Source organism: Elaeis guineensis, chromosome 3 (assembly GCF_000442705.2).
Source record: "Elaeis guineensis isolate ETL-2024a chromosome 3, EG11, whole genome shotgun sequence".
Lineage (NCBI taxonomy): Eukaryota > Viridiplantae > Streptophyta > Magnoliopsida > Arecales > Arecaceae > Elaeis > Elaeis guineensis.
The window spans coordinates 123382426-123402264 of NC_025995.2; the positions used below are offsets into that span (position 1 = coordinate 123382426).

A 19839-nucleotide genomic window follows, 5' to 3' on the forward strand; every position below is an offset into this window, starting at 1 on the left:
TGTTGTGGCTTGTGTGCTCTCCTATATGCTATCCCTCCTATATCATGTTTGACTCTATTTTATTATTGGGACAATGATGAAAAAGACTTGCAGTTTTTTGAAGTTTTTATTTGAAACCCTTATATAGTGTTGGTGGCTAAGAATACCTTCCTTTACTGCTGTCTCTTTTTAAAATTTTTTTTTGAATTTTAAAATTTAATTTTCATTTAGATTTTTTTTTCTTTCTCGGGCAAGTCCTTATTTTTTATTGTAAATGCTTGTCCAAATTCTTTTTAATCTATATATTCACTTTTTTTTGTAGATTTTATTTTTTATTAATAAATCTGATGACCAATGGTGATATACTATTAGTTTTCATCTTTCTCAAAATAAAATAAAATAAAATTCTACACAAACAACACGCTAAAAAAGGTATGGATTTTCTATTCACAGAATACGATGCAGTTATGGATAGACGGCCATCAAAGGCATAGACCGTGTCACATACGGGGCATATTGGTTGACAGCGGCCATCAAAGATTCAAGCAAGGTCTTTTTTTCTTTTTATCTTTTAGTGGATGGGTAGAAAGGAACCCCCGTCCACAACCAAAACCTCACGTCACACCAAAGTTGGCTGCCACTTTTTTTTTTTCCTTTTAAAGTAATGGGGGAAGCGAGCCACTTGCTCCACAAATATATTATATTAAACAGGTTGGCTAGAACGGGGCACTCCCATGTTGAAATGTACAAAGAATTCCTCTAAGAAAAAGTAACAACATCTTCACGCTTAACGTCCCGCAGACTTACATCAACACAATGCCTAGATTACAACCACTCCCACGAAAGATTAACTAAAGCCCAGCCTCTAAGAGACTTCAAGAAGTCATGATGCTGCATGGCCTCTTCCCTCGAAGCTCGAATCTCCAATGATGAAGGTCTTCTAAGCAGATGGCCGTGTTGATCCTGGTGATTTGTGAGAGATGGGCTGCAAAATGGGTTGCAGAGCTGCTCGCATCGTGTGAAACTTTTCTGCTTAACTGGTAGCCTTCGGTTACAGATATCCAACTCTGATAAAGGATTGCTGCTTGCTTCACTATCTTTATGGCAGCCGTGGCTTCGTATTTCAAATATCTATTGTTTCGCTCTTTCTATAGCACCCAGCAACCAGTTGCGATTAAGTACTCCAGTGCTGCATCCATTCTTTAAGCTAGACTGTTCTCTCTCCGGCTAGACCAGAGCTCGTGCATCTCCAATGGAACAGGGCATATATAGATGGAGAGTTTGCAAAAAAGTACCCCAGAAGGCCTATGCACTTACAGCTGCATTCAAGCACCAGATTTGCCAATTCTCTGCTTGCGAAGCACAGTGGACATAGTTCATCCATCCTTACTCCTTTCTTAACTAGGATGTCAGCTGTGAGAATTTTGCGATGATAACAAAGCTAATTAAATACTTTGATCTTCTCTGGAATCTTAAGTTTCCATATTATTTTGCCAAAATGGGAGCCTACACCACCGTGCATCAGAAAAAAATGCACCTGTCGAATAGAAAACTTAGCAGAGGAACCCAATTTCCAAGTTCTGTTATCATCCTCATGAAGGGAGGAGAACAACCTTTGTGCCTCCAACCGGTGGAGAATGATAAAGAAAGTCTAGAGTTGTCAAGCCAGCTACCAGCTGCTAAAAAACCAGCCACACTCGATCTTGGATTCCTAGCTAAAAGGAAATGATATAAAATTTTGTTTAGAAATTAATAAATGATGTGATTATATGAATTGCCGTTGCCAGCATTGTCCCGCCCCGCCCAGCCCCACCCCCACCAAAAGAAAGTAGAAGAAGAATAAGAGGAGGAAAGGCTACCACAGATCACCATTCCAATATACATATAATTTGGCTTATAGTAATTGTTGCCGTTGAAATCTGAACCATGGTTGGATAAAACTGGAGCGGTGGTGCAAACTTCCAGAAGAAAAACTTGCAAGCAACTTATTATCGGAGTTGGCTCCGATGGAGATACTCTGTCACGCCCCCGACCCGAGATTGTAAATCGAGGGTCGCGGCAACCGCCGCATACTTATGAAGAACTCTCTCCATAAGCATGCAAGGCATCTCATCACGATATCAATGCATCACAGCGAAATAAATTTAAATAATTATTATTCAACTTTAATTCAAGTAATTAAATCAAATATCTTACATCCAATAAAATTCTTTTTTGCTAACAATAAATCTAAGTTCAATGAAGTTGACAATGCTAAATCTCGCCTCTAAAAGCTCTGTCCCAATATTTCTTCCCACGCTCGAAATTAATTATCTGAATCTGAAAAATAGAAAGAAAGGTAATGGCGAAGACAAGGCGGTGTCCGCGGCTCTAATTCAAGGAAATCGGAGAGAAAGAGAGAGGGAAGAGGCCGATGTTCGGTCTCAAGGGAGAGGGGTCTTCTTATAGGGAACCCTAGGACTTCGAGGGGTCCTAGGAGTCCGATCTTGCCCGGGTCTCGCCGGAGAAGAAGACTCCTATCAGGAGTCTTCTTCCCGGTTTTGAATCCTCTGTTTTTTTTTTTTGGCTAGGTCTGCTGGGCTGGGCTTTGTTTGGGTTGGGTTTTTGGGCTATAACATTCTTCACCCCTAAAAAGAAATTTCGTCCTCGAAATTTTTCATACCTGTCACCATTGTATTGGAAGCTTGTGGATTCTGTTGAGTAAGCGCATAAACTCTTCTCCGGGTTTTAAAAATCTGTCCACCACCCTTATGTTGTCCTTCATGAATTCTTTGGCCAACTTGATTTTCAGTATTTAACGGGCAGCTAGCAATTTTATGATCCATCTGACCACATTTGAAACAAGCACCTGTATTCCAATAGCAATCCTTGTCTGCATGATTTTTGCCACATCTGGAGCACGGCTCACCATCAATCTGTTGAGTCTTATTGTCTACTGCTCCCTTAGCTGATCTTTTGATGTTTTTATTATTCTGCCCTTGTGTATCATTTGATTATGCTCTCTTTCTTTGTTTTCTTTCCCTTTCCATGCGTTCTTCATTGACTTCCCTTTCAATTATCAGTGCTTTGTTTACCACATCTGCATAAGTTGTCAATTCATATGGAACCACTTGTTTTCGAATTTCAATTCTCAGTCCCATCTCGAACTTATGAACACGTTCCTGCTCACCATCCACTAATCTCGGAGCAAATTTTGCTAACTCTGTAAATTTTGCTTCATATTCGGTCACACTCATACCCTTTTGCTTCAAATAAATAAACTCTTGCTCTTTCTGGATCCTTATACTCCGAGAAAAATACTGATCATAGAATGCAATCCGAAATCTTTCTCAGGTAAGTATTTCACCGTCTTGTTCATGCTTGTGCTGTAGTCGCTGACACCAGTTGTATGCTTCTCCTTGTAGTAAATAAGCTGCGTATCGAATCTTTTCTTCATCAAGACACTCTTGGACAGTGAAGGCCTTCTCCATCTCCATTATCCAGTTATCAGCCTCCAAAGGTTCAGTAGTCCCCTTGAAAGCTGGAGGAGCAAGCTTTTTAAATTCTGAAATGTTGTTCCGTTGTACTGGTTGCTCTCCATATTGTGTTGGTGGATGCTGATGTTGTTGTGTATCTCGTTGTATCTGCTGTTGTTCAAACATTTGCTGCTGTATTTGTTGTTGCGCTTGTACCATCCTGATTAGGGTCTGCATTAACTGAGCCATATCTGGTTCTTGACGTACTCTCGAAGTACTCCCATTAGGATCTACGACTCCCCCCTCCTGAGGGGTGCCACTGGTCAGATGGGGAGTGCTACCATCCCGTGCTTGTGATATCTCTCTTGCAATTCCTTGAGTAGTTCTTGTCATTCTACAGGGAGGCATGTTAACCTTGTAGTAATAAAACCTTATTAGAATCATTTATCTATTTGTTAGGATGGGTTTATTATGATGCTCATACTTTAACGTCCCAATATTCCTAATGTTTACCCACCTACACTCATACTATGTCAAATTCTATGTGTCATAATTTATCCACTTATGCTCTGATACCATATTAATTGTCACGCCCCCGACCCGAGATTGTGATTCGAGGGTCGCGGCAACCGCCGCATACTTATGAAGAACTCTCTCCATAAGCATGCAAGCATCTCATCACGATATCAATGTATCACAGCGAAATAAATTTAAATAATTATTATTCAACTTTAATTCAAGTAATTAAATCAAATATCTTACATTCAATAAAATTTTTTTTTGCTAACAATAAATCTAAGTTCAATGAAGTTGACAATGCTAAATCTCGCTTCTAAAAGCTCTATCCCAATATTTCTTCCCACGCTCGAAATTAATTATCTGAATCTGAAAAATAGAAAGAAAGGTAATGAGCTAGACACCCCAGTAAATAATAAGTATCTCTACCAGATATTTCAGATATTATATAATTTTCAAGAATAATGCTGCAAATAAACATAAAAATATATTTCATGCTGATTTAATACAAATCAAATATTTTCAAATATTCACATATAATATAATCATAAATCCGATTCGATTCAAAATACTCGTAACTCAACAGCCTCGACTATGACCAACGTTTAACCCCCATTGGCGGGGTCCACAGAATACCAGCGCACAACCTCCACTGGCAGGGTCCACAAACACCAGCGCACAACCCCCACTGGCAGGGTCCACAAATACCAGTGTACAACCCCCACTGGCAGGGTCCACTGAGTACCAACATATAATCCCCATTGACGGGGCCCACTGAAACATAGTTAGGCTGAGAGCAAAAATCCGATCTGTATCAAAATACTTTGTATCATAGTATATCATAATTTTTTACTGAACATGCGCATAAATTGACATACCATAACATTTCAAAAGCACTTTTCTTTCAAAACATAATTTCATAAATCATCCATAATTTCAGAGAATAATTATTTATTTTCAGAATAATTATGAAATATCTCGAGAAGATGATTCATTACTTACCTTTCACGGAGCACTGAATGAACAGATCGACTAACTTCTAGGAGATTCTTCCGTGCCTATTATCCAAAATTATATTTTTACATTAATTTTAATTCAAAATTAAATCTAACAAATCCCAAAATCAAAACCTCGCTTAAAATCAGACTCATCTCTAAACTCGATCAGAATCATCAGATGAAGCCTTCCCCTACGCTAATCTTAGAGGAATAACTTTAGAGAGAGAAATCCATCAAGAGAGAGAAACAAGCTAGAGAGAGAAAATTTTAGAGAGAGAAAGTAGAGAGAGAAAGTTCAATTCCAGAGAGAGAAAGTCAGAGTTCAGACTGAGAGAAGACAGAGGAGAGAGAGAAACTCTCTCTCTTATCATTTTTTTATTTTATTTTATTATTATTATTATTTATTTATTTATATATATATATATATTTTGTTATTATTATTATTATTATATTTATTCTTTTCTTTTCTTTTTCTCTTTTTTTTTCTTCTTTTTCTTCTTTTTTCTTTTCTTTTCTTTTTTCTTCTTTTTCTTCTTTTCTTTTCTTTTTCTTTTCTTTTCTTTTTTCTTCTTCTTCTTCTTCTCAGCTCTTCCCGCGCCGGAACAGGGGACCGGCGTCCCCTCTTTTTGCCGGGCCGTTCAGGCCACGACCGCCGCAACGGAGGCCGACGGCCGACGAGGGCCACTCCCCCAGTCACGGAGGAGTATGGCCGGCGGTCGATTACGATCGCCGGCGTCGGAAAATCAAGGAAAAAGAGGCTCAAAAATAGGATCTCTTTCCCGACTGAAAATCGACGACGCTCGTCGCCAGCAGCCGTGCACAAGGGCATGGGAGGAAGAGGAAGGAAGGGAGGAAAAGGAGGGAAGCTTACCTTGACCTCCGGTGACTTCGTCGGAGAGCAGTCACGGCGAAGACAAGGCGGTGTCCACGGCTCTAATTCGAGGAAATCGGAGAGAAAGAGAGAGGGAAGAGGCCGATGTTCGGTCTCAAGGGAGAGGGGTCTTCTTATAGGGAACCCTAGGACTCCGAGGGGTCCTAGGAGTCCGATCTTGCCTGGGTCTCGCCGGAGAAGAAGACTCCTATCGGGAGTCTTCTTCCCGGTTTTGAATCCTCTGTTTTTTTTTTTGGCTAGGTCTGCTGGGCTGGGCTTTGTTTGGGTTGGGTTTTTGGGCTATAACATACTCCGACACTCAAGTCAAATCACAATAAAATAGAAGAAAAGGAGAGTAGAAAAAATTATGGTTGGGTACCTTGGGAAGTCCTCTGTAGATCCTTTTGTAGGATGAAGTCATGTAACCATCAAGACTTCCAGTCGAAATTGATGGGATGGTCACCGCACCTACTTTTTCTATTCCAAAGCCAACTGAAAGTCGTGGACGGTTTTGAATTTTGAATTAAAGTGCAAGTGGGATTGGTCCTGTCTCTTTAATTAATAGTTCGATTTAATTTGATGGAAGTGGATGCTGAGGAGAAGAAGCAGTTGAGTTGGATCTGTCCAACGAGATGAGGATTGGTGTATGCTTACAGTCGAAGTCAGAACTCGGCATATTCAGGTATTCTGCCATCTGTCGTCTGTGTTAGAGGCCAGTTGCCGTGGGGAAGGGAGTAAATCTGATGTCGAAGTCATAAATGGCTGATCTTAAGAATTCTGCTCAAGACGGTGGTCCAGACCCTAGAATCATCATAGGTCGATACTAAGATTGGATCATGTTACCACGACTAACAGTTCATATCTAGCCACTAACTCATATCTTCGATTCAAAGAGAAAATGTTCCCCCAACACATGCCCCCTACTCTCAATTTTGATTTGAACAGAGGGAGTACTGAAGTTTCGATTGGCCAAAGACACATTATCCCTTCCATATGAATGGCATTTGTGCCTCTTGGGTGAATTGAATAGCCAATTCAAACCATAATCGTGACCGGAGAATGATCGACAGAGTCAGAAGAATGATGCGCCTCATTTTTTGTGCATATCATTAATTGGCCGACTGATGCTTCTCTGCCATTAATGGATTGCACTATGTGTCGATCATCTAACGGTCAGGCAGGATTCAGTATCCGAACGGTTCTGATTTTCCATGCTTAAAAAAAGAGGTGGCATCTCTGGCTTTTCCTGTACATTCTCAAACCTTCTTTCTTCTCTTCCAACTTTTCTTCATGTCTTGAGGGTTTTTCGATTGTCGGTGGTTTACTTTCAGGTGGTCGTCTTCATCTCTTGAAGAATCATCATCTTCTTCTTTTTATTCTACTACAGTAGGTTGGTTTTTCTTCTCTCCTCTTTCTGCCTCTTTTTCATCTTTCTAGTTCAGTCGTCTCTTGCATCTCCAATGGCAGATTTCAGGAGCCATAGTGAGAATTGCTCCTCTAAATCACTTCCTTCTTCTTCTGAGGGCGTTCCTATTAGTGGAGGTGAGGAACAGGGCACCACATCTTTCGCTCCAGACCAGATTGAGTTTAAGTTGGGAGTAAGGGATTTGAGTCGCATTCGTACTCGATATAGGATCTCAACTATCTTTGAATTAGAGTCTCCTATCCTAGTGGTAGAGTAAGCAATCCTCCTTCTGATAGGATAAGTTTGCATGAAGAAGTATTTAAAATCGGACTTAGGCTTTCAATTCATCCTTTTATTATCGAGATTTTTTATTTTTTTTGATCTTCCTTTGTGTTCTGTCATTCCAAATTCTTTTCATTTTATCATCAATTTTTTGATTCTCTGCTCTAAAGCCAAGGCCTAGCCCTCTCTATCCCTTTTTCGATCCTTTTACACTGTGAAGAGGCATATCAAAGATTGATGGTACATCTTTCCATCGAGAGGAGTCTCTGCATTGATAAAGGGGGCTCCATCTTTGGTACACAATTAGAAGGTTCGATTTTTTTTTTGTTTCTGATCCTTCTGTAGAGGATTGAGGGTGTCCACACTGGGATCGGTCGAGGAATTCTGAGTTTTAAGTCTCGAAGCTCGGAGATAAAAATCTAGAGCACTCTGTAATCTTAGGGAGATATAAGATTCTCTTACTACAGGAGTTATTATCGGAGTAGTCTCTCTTTAATGTTGGTGTCAGTCTGACAGATCTCAGAGGTAAAGAGATCTCCATTTCTCCTCTCAGTGTCTCTTTTTGTTGCCTTTCATTGATGTTAAATCTTTTTATGACAGTGATAAAACCTGAGAAAGTGAAGAAGTTGCTGAGCAGATCATCAAAAAGGGCAACACCTTCTTCATCTGCCGGCGTTCAGAAGAAATCCAAAGCTTCGAACAAAGGTGATAAGCAAGCAATTCCTTCACCTTCAACTCAAGAGAGAGTTATCTCGGTTCTTCCCCCCTGAAGTCAGTTTCCAAAATCTGCCATGCTCTCTTCCTCCCAAGTTGGCTCTATATTGGTAGAGTTGGATTTTGCTAAAGGATCGATGGATCAGGAACCGGGTTCGGGTTCATCAACTTGTTGGACTTGGGTTGGATCTTCTATATTTGACTTTTTCATGACTTCAAAAAATGATTGTCGTGGAAGGTCACCTGGTGCAAGGGTGGCCAACTTTGAAAGCAAATCAGTCTTTGAATTTTCGGCTCGAGGTACTTATTGAACGTCGAAGTCAGAGAATTCTGATATCAGATCCTTCACCTTCTGTAGGTATTTTCTGATAATTTTCTCTCAGACTTCAAAGTCTCCTTTCACTTGTCCTGCTACCAATTGGGAATCTATGCAGATCTTCAATTTTGACACTCCAAGTTCTTTGGCGATCCTTAGTCTTGTCAGAAGTACCTCATACTCCACTTCATTGTTGGTAGCTGGGCATCTAAACTTCACGGCATATTCAGTAGTGAACCCTTCAGGTTCGAGCAGCAGTAATCTGTCCTTTGATCCAGCAGCATTTGATGAGCCATCCACATATATTACTCATAAATTTTTTGATTTTGATGACTCCAGTTCTTCTACTATATCTTCCTGAATGGGTTCGGGCATCCTCGGATCATCTGGGATGGTGCATTCCACAAGAAAGTCTTTCAAGATCTGACCTTTGATGGAGGGCTGAGGTCGGAACTGAATTTCAAATTCTACAAGCTCGATGGCCCATTTTGTCAGTTGTCCGGAGGTGTCAGGATGATGCAAAACAGCTTTGAGTGACTGGTCTGTCAACACTGCAATTAAATGTGCATGAAAATATAGCCGAAGTCTTCTGGCTGTGATAATGAGCATGAAGATCAGCTTCTCCAGCTTCATGTGTCTGGTCTCCGTATCATGCAGGACTCGATCGATGTAGTAGATGAGCCTCTAAACATTATCCAGCTCATGGACCAGCACAGTGCTTATTACCGCTAGAGATACTATCAGGTACAAATAAAGCTCCTCACTAATATTTGGCTTGCTAAGGAGTGGCGTCTAACTCAAATATTGCTTTAACTCTTCAAAAGCTTCCTGGCACTCATCGGTCCATTGGAAATTCTTTGACTGTTTCAAAGTTTGGAAGAATGAAGGGCAACGTTTAGTCGATCTCTTTATATTTCTTTATATTTCTTGATAGACTCATTTCTAATATAGCCTGAATTTACTATGGATTTGCTTCTATCCCCTGTCCGGACACCATGAAGCCTAGAAATTTGCCCGATGTCACTCCAAAAATGTATTTTATAGGATTTAGCTTCATTTTGTATTTTCTTAATGTTGCAAAGGTCTCTTCGAGGTCTCAATATGGGTCTGAGAGATCTTACTTTTGACAAGCATGTCATCCATATAAACCTCTATATTTTGATCAATTTGGTCTTTGAAGATCTTATTTATCAGGCACTGGTAAGTCATACCTGCATTTTTCAAACTAAAAGGCATCATCCTATAACAAAAGAGACCTCGATCAATAATAAAAATTATTTTTTCTTCATCTTCAGAAGCCATTCAGATCTGGTTATATCTGAAAAAGGCACCCATGAAAGTGAGGAGCTCATGACCTGAAGTTGCATCCACCAGCTAGTCAATTAAAGGCAAAGGATAGCTATCCTTTGGGCATGCTTTATTAAGATCTGTGAAGTCGATGCAGACTCTCCACTTGCCATTCACCTTTTTCATGAGGACTACATTCGTGATCTTGCTGGGGTAGTTAGCTTCCTAAACGAAGCCTGCATCCAGTAGCTTGTCTACTTCTTCAGTTATCACCTTTTGTTGCTCAGATACGAAGCTCTTTTTTTTCTACTTAATAGACTTATAATTTGGGTTGATGCCTAGCCGATGCATCATCACCTTCAGGTTGATGCCAGATATATCGGTCAGTGTTCAGGCGAATACATCAGCATGTGCTTGCAAAAAGAAAATGAATCTTTCTCTTATTACCTGATCGAGATTCGATCCAATCAGGATGGTATGCTCCTTGTTGCCGTCTTTGAGTGGGATGGTCTCCAAATCCTCCATCGATTTTTCTCTTTTTTCAGGTAACCCATCCCGTGTGTCCAACCCATCAATTGGGTAGGCTTCGAATGGCCCCGAACTAAAAAGCACGATGATGTAACAATATCATGCCAAGGCCTGATTTTCACGTACTTTGCCAACTTCAGACTCCATCGAAAACTTCATTTTCAGATGGCAGGTGGACACGGCGGCTTGAAGTGCATTGAACCCCAAACATCCAAAGATTGTATTATAAGCTGAAGGTGTTCGGACTACCAGAAAATCCATTGGACTTTAGATCATCCAGGATATAGTCCAGCCACCACAGGAAGAGTTATTATTCCCTCGATTGGTATAGCATCATCAGAAAATCCCACAAGAGGGGTATCCATCCATCCCATCCATTTTGGTAGTATGCCCATTTGAGAAAAAGCATCGTAAAATAAAATATCGACTGAGCTTTCATTATCAATTAAGACATGACGTACATCATAATTTTTAATATTAAGAGTTACAACCATCGCATCATTATGGGAGAACTGGATCCTTTGGGCATCCTCCTCAATGAAGACAAGGGACTCTTTAGTCTTTAGCCTCTTAGATGGTTTGGTTGCTTCCTCCATCCTTTCGTGGGGTGCTTCGATTATTGCATTGATTACTTCTACAGAAGGCCGATCCTCAGAAAGCTCTCTCTGCTGCGGTTCTGGTGGGATTGATAATCTTCGTTGTTCCTCCTACTAATCCTACCAACATCGAATGAACCAATCTAAGCGACCGTACCAGATAAATTCTTCTATTTCATCTCGAAATTAGATACAGTCTTCGGTGTCATGGCCATAGTCGCGGTGATAAAGATAATATTTATTGTGGTTTCACTGATCGAAGTTGGACCATAACTTCCCCGCTCTCAGGATCCGACCCCTGATCTTCATAAGGACCTGGGCTCTGGTGGTATTCAGAGGGGTATAATTTGTGAATCTTACACATGGAGTCATATGCCGATCCCCTTGAGGATTATCCCTTTGTCAAGGGTTTTGTGGGTGAGTTCGGGATCCTCGATGCTTGGGAGGAGAACGGGGGTGCTGCCGACTTCTTGACAGAGACTCTAGCCTTTCTTCCTTCTTGTCTTTAGCTAAAATCATCGAGAGCTCACCTTCAAACACCTCATCTGTCCTAGCATATTTTTTCGCTCAGGCCAGCATGTCGGTGAAGTCTCGGGGATAGATCTTCTCCAGAGAATAGCGAAGACCATTCTTTTACAATCCACCCTTCAAGGCAGCCATCGCAACCAATTGATCTAGGTTGCAGACTTCTAGCACGGCCGCATTAAAATGATCAAGATAAGATCTGATGGACTCCCCTTTTCTCTGCTTCACATTCATCAGGGAGTCAGATTCCTTCTGTTGCCTCCTACTGCTCATAAAATGGCCAACGAATAGTCGGCTCATTTGATCGAAAGAATGGATCGCTTCAGACTGGTATACCAATACCGAGCTATATACTTCCAAGTAGATAGAAAGGTACGGCAAAGGGCGGCATCAATTGCCTTGCAGATGAGCATCAGGGACTTGAAGCTCTCCAAATGGTCCACAGAATCGGTGATCCCATGATTGCTCTCAAGCTGTGGCATCTTGAAGTTCATGGGGAGCGGCTCTTGCATTATCCGATCACTGAATGGTGGGTTAGTATTATACCTATTGTCATATGTCGGTGCCTAATGATGGATCACCTCAATCTGCTCATTTATCTCCCAGAGTTTTTGGTCAATATCTGCATCCTTGGCAATATAATTTTCGGAATACTATGAGGGAGATCGTCGACAAGGCATTGAGTTTTACTTAGAACGAGAATTTGGTGATCGTCGTCTTCTAGGTTTTGGACTCCGAGGTCGACTGTAATGACTCTATCTCTTCCATTCAGGACTTCGAGGAGGGAGTGGAGGTCTTGCCTACAGTGCTGCTATAGGCTGTTGTGGGAGAATTACTGAAGATGGATCCACCACCGGTATTGTGCTGGCCAATGGGGATACAACCATAGTTACCACTACTGGTGTCGTCGTTGGGGGTACCGTATACAGTTGCTGTATCGTCTGGACGGCGGTGGTCAAGATTTAAACTTACTGGAATAATAAATGAAACTGTTCTGCATTGACAGTCATCATCTATGGAGGAGGTGGTTGCTGAACTTCCGACTGCAGCTGCACTGAAACTTGTTGGCCTGCTGCATTCTCCACTGGTTGGGAGGCAGCAGCAATACTAGATCTCTGGGTGGATGCTTTTTGTGGTGCCATAACCTATGTTTGGTGCTTTTTTTCATAATTAGGTCAGGATCCTTCCTCTAGCGTCAATTTATTGCCGCTGAAATCTATACTGTTGTCGGATAAGGCTGGAGCGGTGGCACGTCTTTTCGAAAGAAAAATCTATAAGCAAGTCTTGATCGGAGTTGGCTCCGACAGAGACTTCAAGTTAGATCATAGGAAAACAGAAGAAGAGTGTTGAAAAGATTATGCTTGCGTATCTTGGGAGGTCTCCTGTGGATCCTTTTGTAGGTTGAAGTTGTGTAACCGTCAAGAGAAATTATGGGGCTGATTTAAGTGCAACGTGGCGAGACTTCCGATCGAAATTGATGGGGTGGTTACCGCACCTATCTTTTCTATTTCGAAGCCAACTGAAAGTCATATGCGGTTTTGAATTTTGAGTTAAAGTGTAGGTGAGATCGGTCCTGTCTTTTTAATTGAGAGTTTGGTTTAATTTGATAGAAGCAGATGCTGAGCAGAAGAAGCAGCCGAGTTGGATCTCGTCCAACGAGATAAAGATCGGTGTATGCTTATTAGCCCGAAGTCAGAACTCGATATGTTTAGGTATTTCGCCATCTGTGTTAGACGCCAGTCGTCGTGAGGATAGGAGTAAACCTGATGCCAAAGTTATAAATTACCGATCCTAAGAATTTGGCTCAGGACGGTGGTCCGAACCTCAGGAGCATCACAGGCCGAAGCTAAGATTGGATCATGTTTCTATGGCTAACAACCTATATCTAGCCACTGGCTCAGATCTTCGGCCCAAAGAGGAAATATCTCCCCAACAGTAATAAACATGCACTAGGCTAGTAATAGACCCCAAAATTTTCTCAGGAATAATAATAAATCTCAAGAAAAAGGGCTTCAGGTTGCTTACCGGTAAATCTCATTCATTCCACAATTGCGGTCCATGAGGCTGAAGTCCTCTAGGCATTTTTACTTGAAAAGTCCATATTCTCTTTGCTCTATGTGTAATATATTCAATATCTTATCACACCATTATTCTCATTTTTGATAGATGGATGCAAAGGCACGCACCCTCTCACGCACACACACAGAAAAAAGAGAGAAACTCTTTTGAGCGCAAACAGCTAGTGATGAAGGACTAGTTTCGGAAGAAAATTCAGAAGGGTCTTTTTGATTTCTTTGAGCCTGTCATGGATTTAGTCCCTTGAGAAACTTATCCCTTAGTGCCACCATTTCCTTGGCAACCTCTGTCATCTCCAATCGCTCTTCTGGTGATTCCTTTGAGCAGAGGAGGCCATATTTGATTACTGAAGCTATACACTCCTTATGCTCCTCTGTTGAGAACAACCTGTGGTCTATGATGTCCATAACTTGTTCTGAGAAGGCCATTTGAACATATTTATGAAGGTTTAGGCCATCTTTAAACTTGTCATCGGTCGGCTTCTTTCCGGTAAAAATTTCTAGCAGAAGAATTCCATAGCTGTACACGTCCCCAGCTGTAGATGCTTGGTTGCCCATGCCATACTCTGCAGTGCATTTGAACATTTGATAAAGCTATTGAAGATTTTGAGGTTAATAAGGATCAACCTCTGCTACTGAATGACATATATCGCAATAACAAGCAGAGTTGTAAGTATACCAGATGCTCTATCGGAAAAATAAAATAAAATAAAATCAACCCAACAGAGAAAATGCCCTGTGACTGCAGCACTTCTTGAGTGAATAGGGACCAAAAATGAATGGCAAGCAATCCGGGGTGTTTGGACCTGATTAATTTTTTATCAGTGGTCTGGGCTGGATATTGGGCCCACGAACGCTGGCAGACAAGAGTTTTGGGGAAAGTCTGATTAACATCTAGATGGCCGAGGCTGAGATTAGGTACACAACAAACAGAGCCCAAAAGAATGCGTCCACTTGGGTGTGGTCCGGATCGGATCTGATGACTGATTCTGGCCCAGCCCCGTAACACCACCATACGACCATGAGTAACTCTAGAAAGTTGCAGGATACTAGAGAACGAGTTCTGAACAGCAATGGAATTTCAATGACTGGCTACAATGGGCTCGGCTTTCGATTAACCGCAGGTTTTGCGTTGAGGTTGTATCTTTCATGTGAAAGAAGGATCAACCTTCCTTCGTAGGAATCCACCATTGTATCATCCATTCATTGCTTTCATATCTGTGCAGGTGGATGAATGGCAGGGTTCGAATTGCATTAAGAGCTGCGCGGTGGGTGATCCAATGATGGATTCGCGCGAAGGAAGGCGAATCCTTCATTCAAGCCAAGGATACAATGCTTGGGGAGGGGCTGTTCTAACTGAAATTTATACAAAGCGTTTGTAATAACAAGGGAGCAACTTATCGATGTTCCTAATCCTAGGCAATAGGTGCATAAGTGGACGTCCGTGTGTGTGTGTATGTGAGAGAGAGAGAGAGAGAGAGAGAGAGAGAGAGAGAGAGACAGAGAGAGAATTGAATTCTCACCTGGAGGGACATAACCAACGGTTCCCTTGATTCCCACTGTACTGCTTGAACTCTGAAATGATTCACCATGTGTTTGTACGAGAAACCTTGCTAATCCAAGTCACCCACATGAGCAGTCAAGTCATTATCCAGAAGAACATTGCTGGGCTTGAGATCACAATGAACAATTGGAGTTGACCCGAGGTGATGAAGATACTCCAATGCAGAAGCAACGTCGATGGCTATGTTCAGCCTCTGGATGAGGCTTAGACTTCTAGATTGATGATCCTCACGTGCTTTCGGATGCAACCACTCTTCTAGACTCCCATTAGGCATGAACTCGAAAACTAAAGCTTTAAAATCATTACCATGGTGATCTATACTGGAGCACGAAGTGAAGATCTTGACGAGGTTTCGATGTCGGATGTTTCTCAAGGCTCTGCATTCAGCCATAAAACTCCTGGAAGCTCCATACCGTTGGAGGTTAAGCACCTTCACAGCAACGATCCGTTCATTACCATGATCCATAATTATTCCTTTATAGACCGAACCGAAACTTCCTGCGCCTATCAAATTAGCTGCAGAGAATCCATTAGTAGCTCTGGAAAGCTCATCATAAGACACTTGCACATGCATGTCTCTCAACCGAAGTATAGACAGCGATTTCATTCTAGACTTTGGTATCCATTTACGAGTAACAAAGAAGCATAGTAGTATAGTCAAACAGAAAACCACACCAGCTACTGAAATAATTATTGCCTTGAGTGCAAAAGATTTATGCCTTTTCCCATGGGTTTCAATAGAGCAGGGTGGCAAGTGTAGTTCAGGAATTCCACCACAAAGTCCATCATTTCCACCGACTGAAATCGCACTCAGATTGCTGAATATCCCTTCTTTTGGCACGTCACCCTCGAAATTGTTGAAAGACAGATTCAAAGACTGTAGGTAAATAAATCCTTCAAGGTATATCGGTATACGACCAGATAAAAAGTTGTGCGCCAGATCTAGCTCCTGAATCCCTTTTAAGTTGCTAAAAGAGGAAGGAATTTCTCCTTCAAGCAAGTTGAATTCCATATGGAGACTTTCCAAGATCTGGCATTCACCAATGGCGCCAGGTAGCTGGCCAGATAGTTTGTTGTGAGAGAGATCAAGCCTTTCAATATTTTTCAAATCACCAACTTCTGAGGGTATGGACCCATTCAACAGATTATGGGACAAGTCTAGGAAGATGGAGAGTGAAGAAAGGCCCATAACTTCTTTTGGTATGGCACCAGTGAGCTTGTTGGATGAGAGGTTCAACAACTCTAGATTTTGGAAGTTGCCAAAGACTGACGGAATGCTCCTTGCCAAGTCATTTTGTTGGAGATACAATGTGATCATTTTGGTGAGGTTACCAAGTGTGGACGGAATTTCACCGGAAATCATGTTTTCTCCCAAATTCAAGTATTGTAATCTCCAGAGCTTCCCAATTTCTGCACGAAGACTGCCTTGGAGAAGGTTGGTACCCATATCAAGGAAATTTAGGTTGATGAACTTCCCAATCCCATCAGGTATTACTCCCGAAATCTGGTTATTATCGAGCGCCAAATACTCCAGCCTCGTGGAAAGATTGGCAATTGAATTGGGCATCCTGCCTCCAAGCATATTGTCTCCTACATCTAAATGTTGCAAATTGGTGCAGTTGGTTAATGCCATCATGAAACTCCAGCCAATGATATTCTTCGCTTCTAGTTGATTACCCCAGAGATAAAGCCTATAAAGGCTCTGCAATTTTCCTAGGCTCGGAGGGATCGTGCCCGTGAAGCTATTAACATCAAGTTCGATGTCTTGGAGTGCAGAGGCATTGGCCAGAGACGCAGGAATTGGTCCAGTGAGCTGATTTTTGGCCACGTAAAAAGTTTGAAGGTTGGGAAGAGCATTGCCAATGTCTGATGGAAGAGTGCCGGATAGCTGATTCAGTTGGACGGCGAATTTGATGATGGCCGAGAGATTGTAGAGGGAGGAAGGTATGGAACCTGACAACTTGTTGAGCCCAAGATTAAGATATATAAGAAAGGAGAGTTGTCCCAATGAAGCTGGAATCTCGGCCGAAAGTTTGTTCTCGGAGCAGTCCAATTTAATGAGAGAGGACAGTTTCCCCAACGAAGATGGGATACCTCCGTGGAGATTATTTGTTCCGAGACTAAGAACATTCAGAAAGGAGAGGTTCCCAAGAGAAGAGGGTATGACTCCGGATAGATTGTTATGATACACATCAAGATAGACCAGGTTGGAGAGGTTGCCGAGTGAAGGTGGGATGACTCCATGGAGGTCATTACTCTCAAGACTAAGAGCTTCCACAAAGGAGAGGTTTCCAAGAGAAGGTGGGATGGCTCCCGTAATGTTGTTATACGAGAGATCAAGGGTATTCAGCAAGGGGAGGCTCCCCAAAGAAGGCGGTATGACTCCGGATAGATAGTTATTATACAGACCAAGAAAAACCAGGTTCGATAGGTTGCCGAGTGAAGGTGGGATGGCTCCCGTGAGGTTGTTATACGAGAGATCAACGTCATTCAGCAAGGGGAGGCTCCCCAAAGAAGGCGGTATGGCTCCAGATAGATAGTTATCATACACAGCAAGAAAAACCAGGTTGGATAGATTGCCGAGTGAAGGTGGGATGACTCCAGTAAGGCTGTTTTGAGAGAGATCAAGCTCGGCCAGGAGGGGAAGGTTTCCCAAAGAAGGCGGGATGTCCCCTGTAAAATTGTTGAAGCCCAATTGTAGCAGAGTTAGCCTCGGAAGGTTGCCGAGCTCCGCATGGATTCCACCTTTGAGAATGTTGCTCGTAAAGTTAATGGCTTTGAGTTCTTGACAGCGGCTGAGATTGAGAGGGATTTCCCCTCGAAGCATGTTGCTCCCTAAATCGATAATTTGAAGGCGGGAAAGAAGGGTAAGAGTTGATGGAATCTCACCTTGCAGCGCGTTGTCCCTCAAACTAACGACTATGAGCTGGGAGCACCGGCCTAGAGCGGATGGAATCCCTCCATCGAGGGAGTTGAGGGTCAGATTGAGATATCGGAGCCGGCGCAAGCGACCAAACTCTTCCGGGATGTGTCCCCTGAACCGGTTGTTTGAAAGGCTGATTCTCTGGAGGAAGGTAAGGTTGGCAAGGAAAGGTGATAGGAGACCAACCAGCCCAAGAGAGTCGAGTTTCAGGGCCGTGACCCTTTCTGGGTGATGGCTACCGCATATAACACCTCGCCACTGGCAAAAATGGAGGGAGTCATTCCATGAGGCAAGAAACCCCAGTGGATCATCAGAAATCAGGGACCTGAAGGCGAGGAGCGTGGACCGGTCGGTTGCATTGTTTCGACGCTGCTGGGTGGACACAGCAGTGGCGGTAGGAAGATGAAAGGTCTCCAGGATCAACACACACAGCAACAAAGGGACGAAGATGATGACCATGCTTGGAGCATTCGCCTCCATCCCCTGCGCCCACGCCGCTTGGCTGCCACGGAGAATATCCCTGGCGGAGCCATACTGGTTGGATATTTAAAACCCATAGCATCGTGTAAACGGACTTGGAAAAGTTGACGCAGACGTAATACCATCCAGACGCCATCGATATGGTCACATGCGCATATGGGACCACCGTGCAAGTTGGTTGGTGGTCCGCATTAGATATCTTAGCAACATTTTTTTTCCTTTTTTTGCAAGGATCGGGGGATAAGGTGGGGGTAGATGTGACATAAATATTTGGACGCACTTTGATCAATTACTGTTCGACCCGTGAACCCCAAGCAGAGGACGCCGCCCTCCATCAGCTACGAATATAAAATTTTATAATGAAATTTTATAATCATAAAATTAAAAGATATTATTAAATATGATGATAAATTAAATTAATAATATATGGATATAATTATATATTTTTAACAGAAACATATAGGGTTTTTAAGCCTTCAATGGAGAGAGGTCCAAGTAACAGAGTTTTGGTGAGCTTTATTTAATTGATCACTGTAACATAAACAGTGAGATATGTGAGCTTAGGACCAGAAAGAATCCCATGTGCGCATTATGTAAACCAAGGATAAGGTGCCCATGGAATCAGAAAACAATGCGAGACACATGGGACAGATGACGCATGGATAGAAGGTCCGATCATCCCACATGTTCTCTATCAAAATATTTATAGTGGAAGAGAAAAATGAAATAGAAAAAAAAAATAATTTATTATAGTTGTTTCAATTTTATACGATACATCTTTAAAGTTATTTATTTTAATATATAGATTTTATATAAAAAAATAATATTAATTCATGTAGAATCATATTAATAAAAAAAATAATACATAACAATGCTAATAAAAAAAATATTAGGAGATCACATCAATAAAAAAAAATATTATGGATTATCACGTGATCATCTAAAATCATGTTAACATTTTTTTTTCAAACTTCAAATGCTGCCTCCCTAAATTTAAAAATTAATCACGAATGTACTCAGATACTAACATAATAAACTGACATGTCTGTTGGTATAGCTAACTTAGATGATGTGATTGTGAAAAAAATATAGAATGTGGTTATTGCAGTAAGATCGACGCTCAAAAAAAAGACAACAAAAAATCAATGATTCTTGTTAATAATTCTTATTGACAAAAATATCACATGAGACAAAGCTGCTATTCAAAAAGAAAGCAACTGAAAACCAATGATTCTCATAGACAAAAATATCATAGAAGAGAAGGTTGGCACCCAAAGAGAAGACGGCCGAAGATTGATGATTTTCTCAGATAAAAAAGCTACATA

The 19839-nt window shown here is 41.7% G+C and overlaps 1 protein-coding gene across 1 annotated transcript; it reads right to left on the bottom strand.

Moving 5' to 3' along the window:
• Window positions 1-13463: 13463 nt before the first annotated feature.
• On the bottom strand, window positions 13464-18559 carry LOC105040370 (receptor kinase-like protein Xa21). The gene is given in 3 exon segments (XM_010916858.4): window positions 13464-14113; window positions 15071-15169; window positions 15172-18559. Coding segments are annotated over 3 exon segments (3780 nt in total). The 5' UTR covers window positions 18515-18559; the 3' UTR covers window positions 13464-13775.
• Between the last annotated feature and the right edge of the window lie 1280 nt (window positions 18560-19839).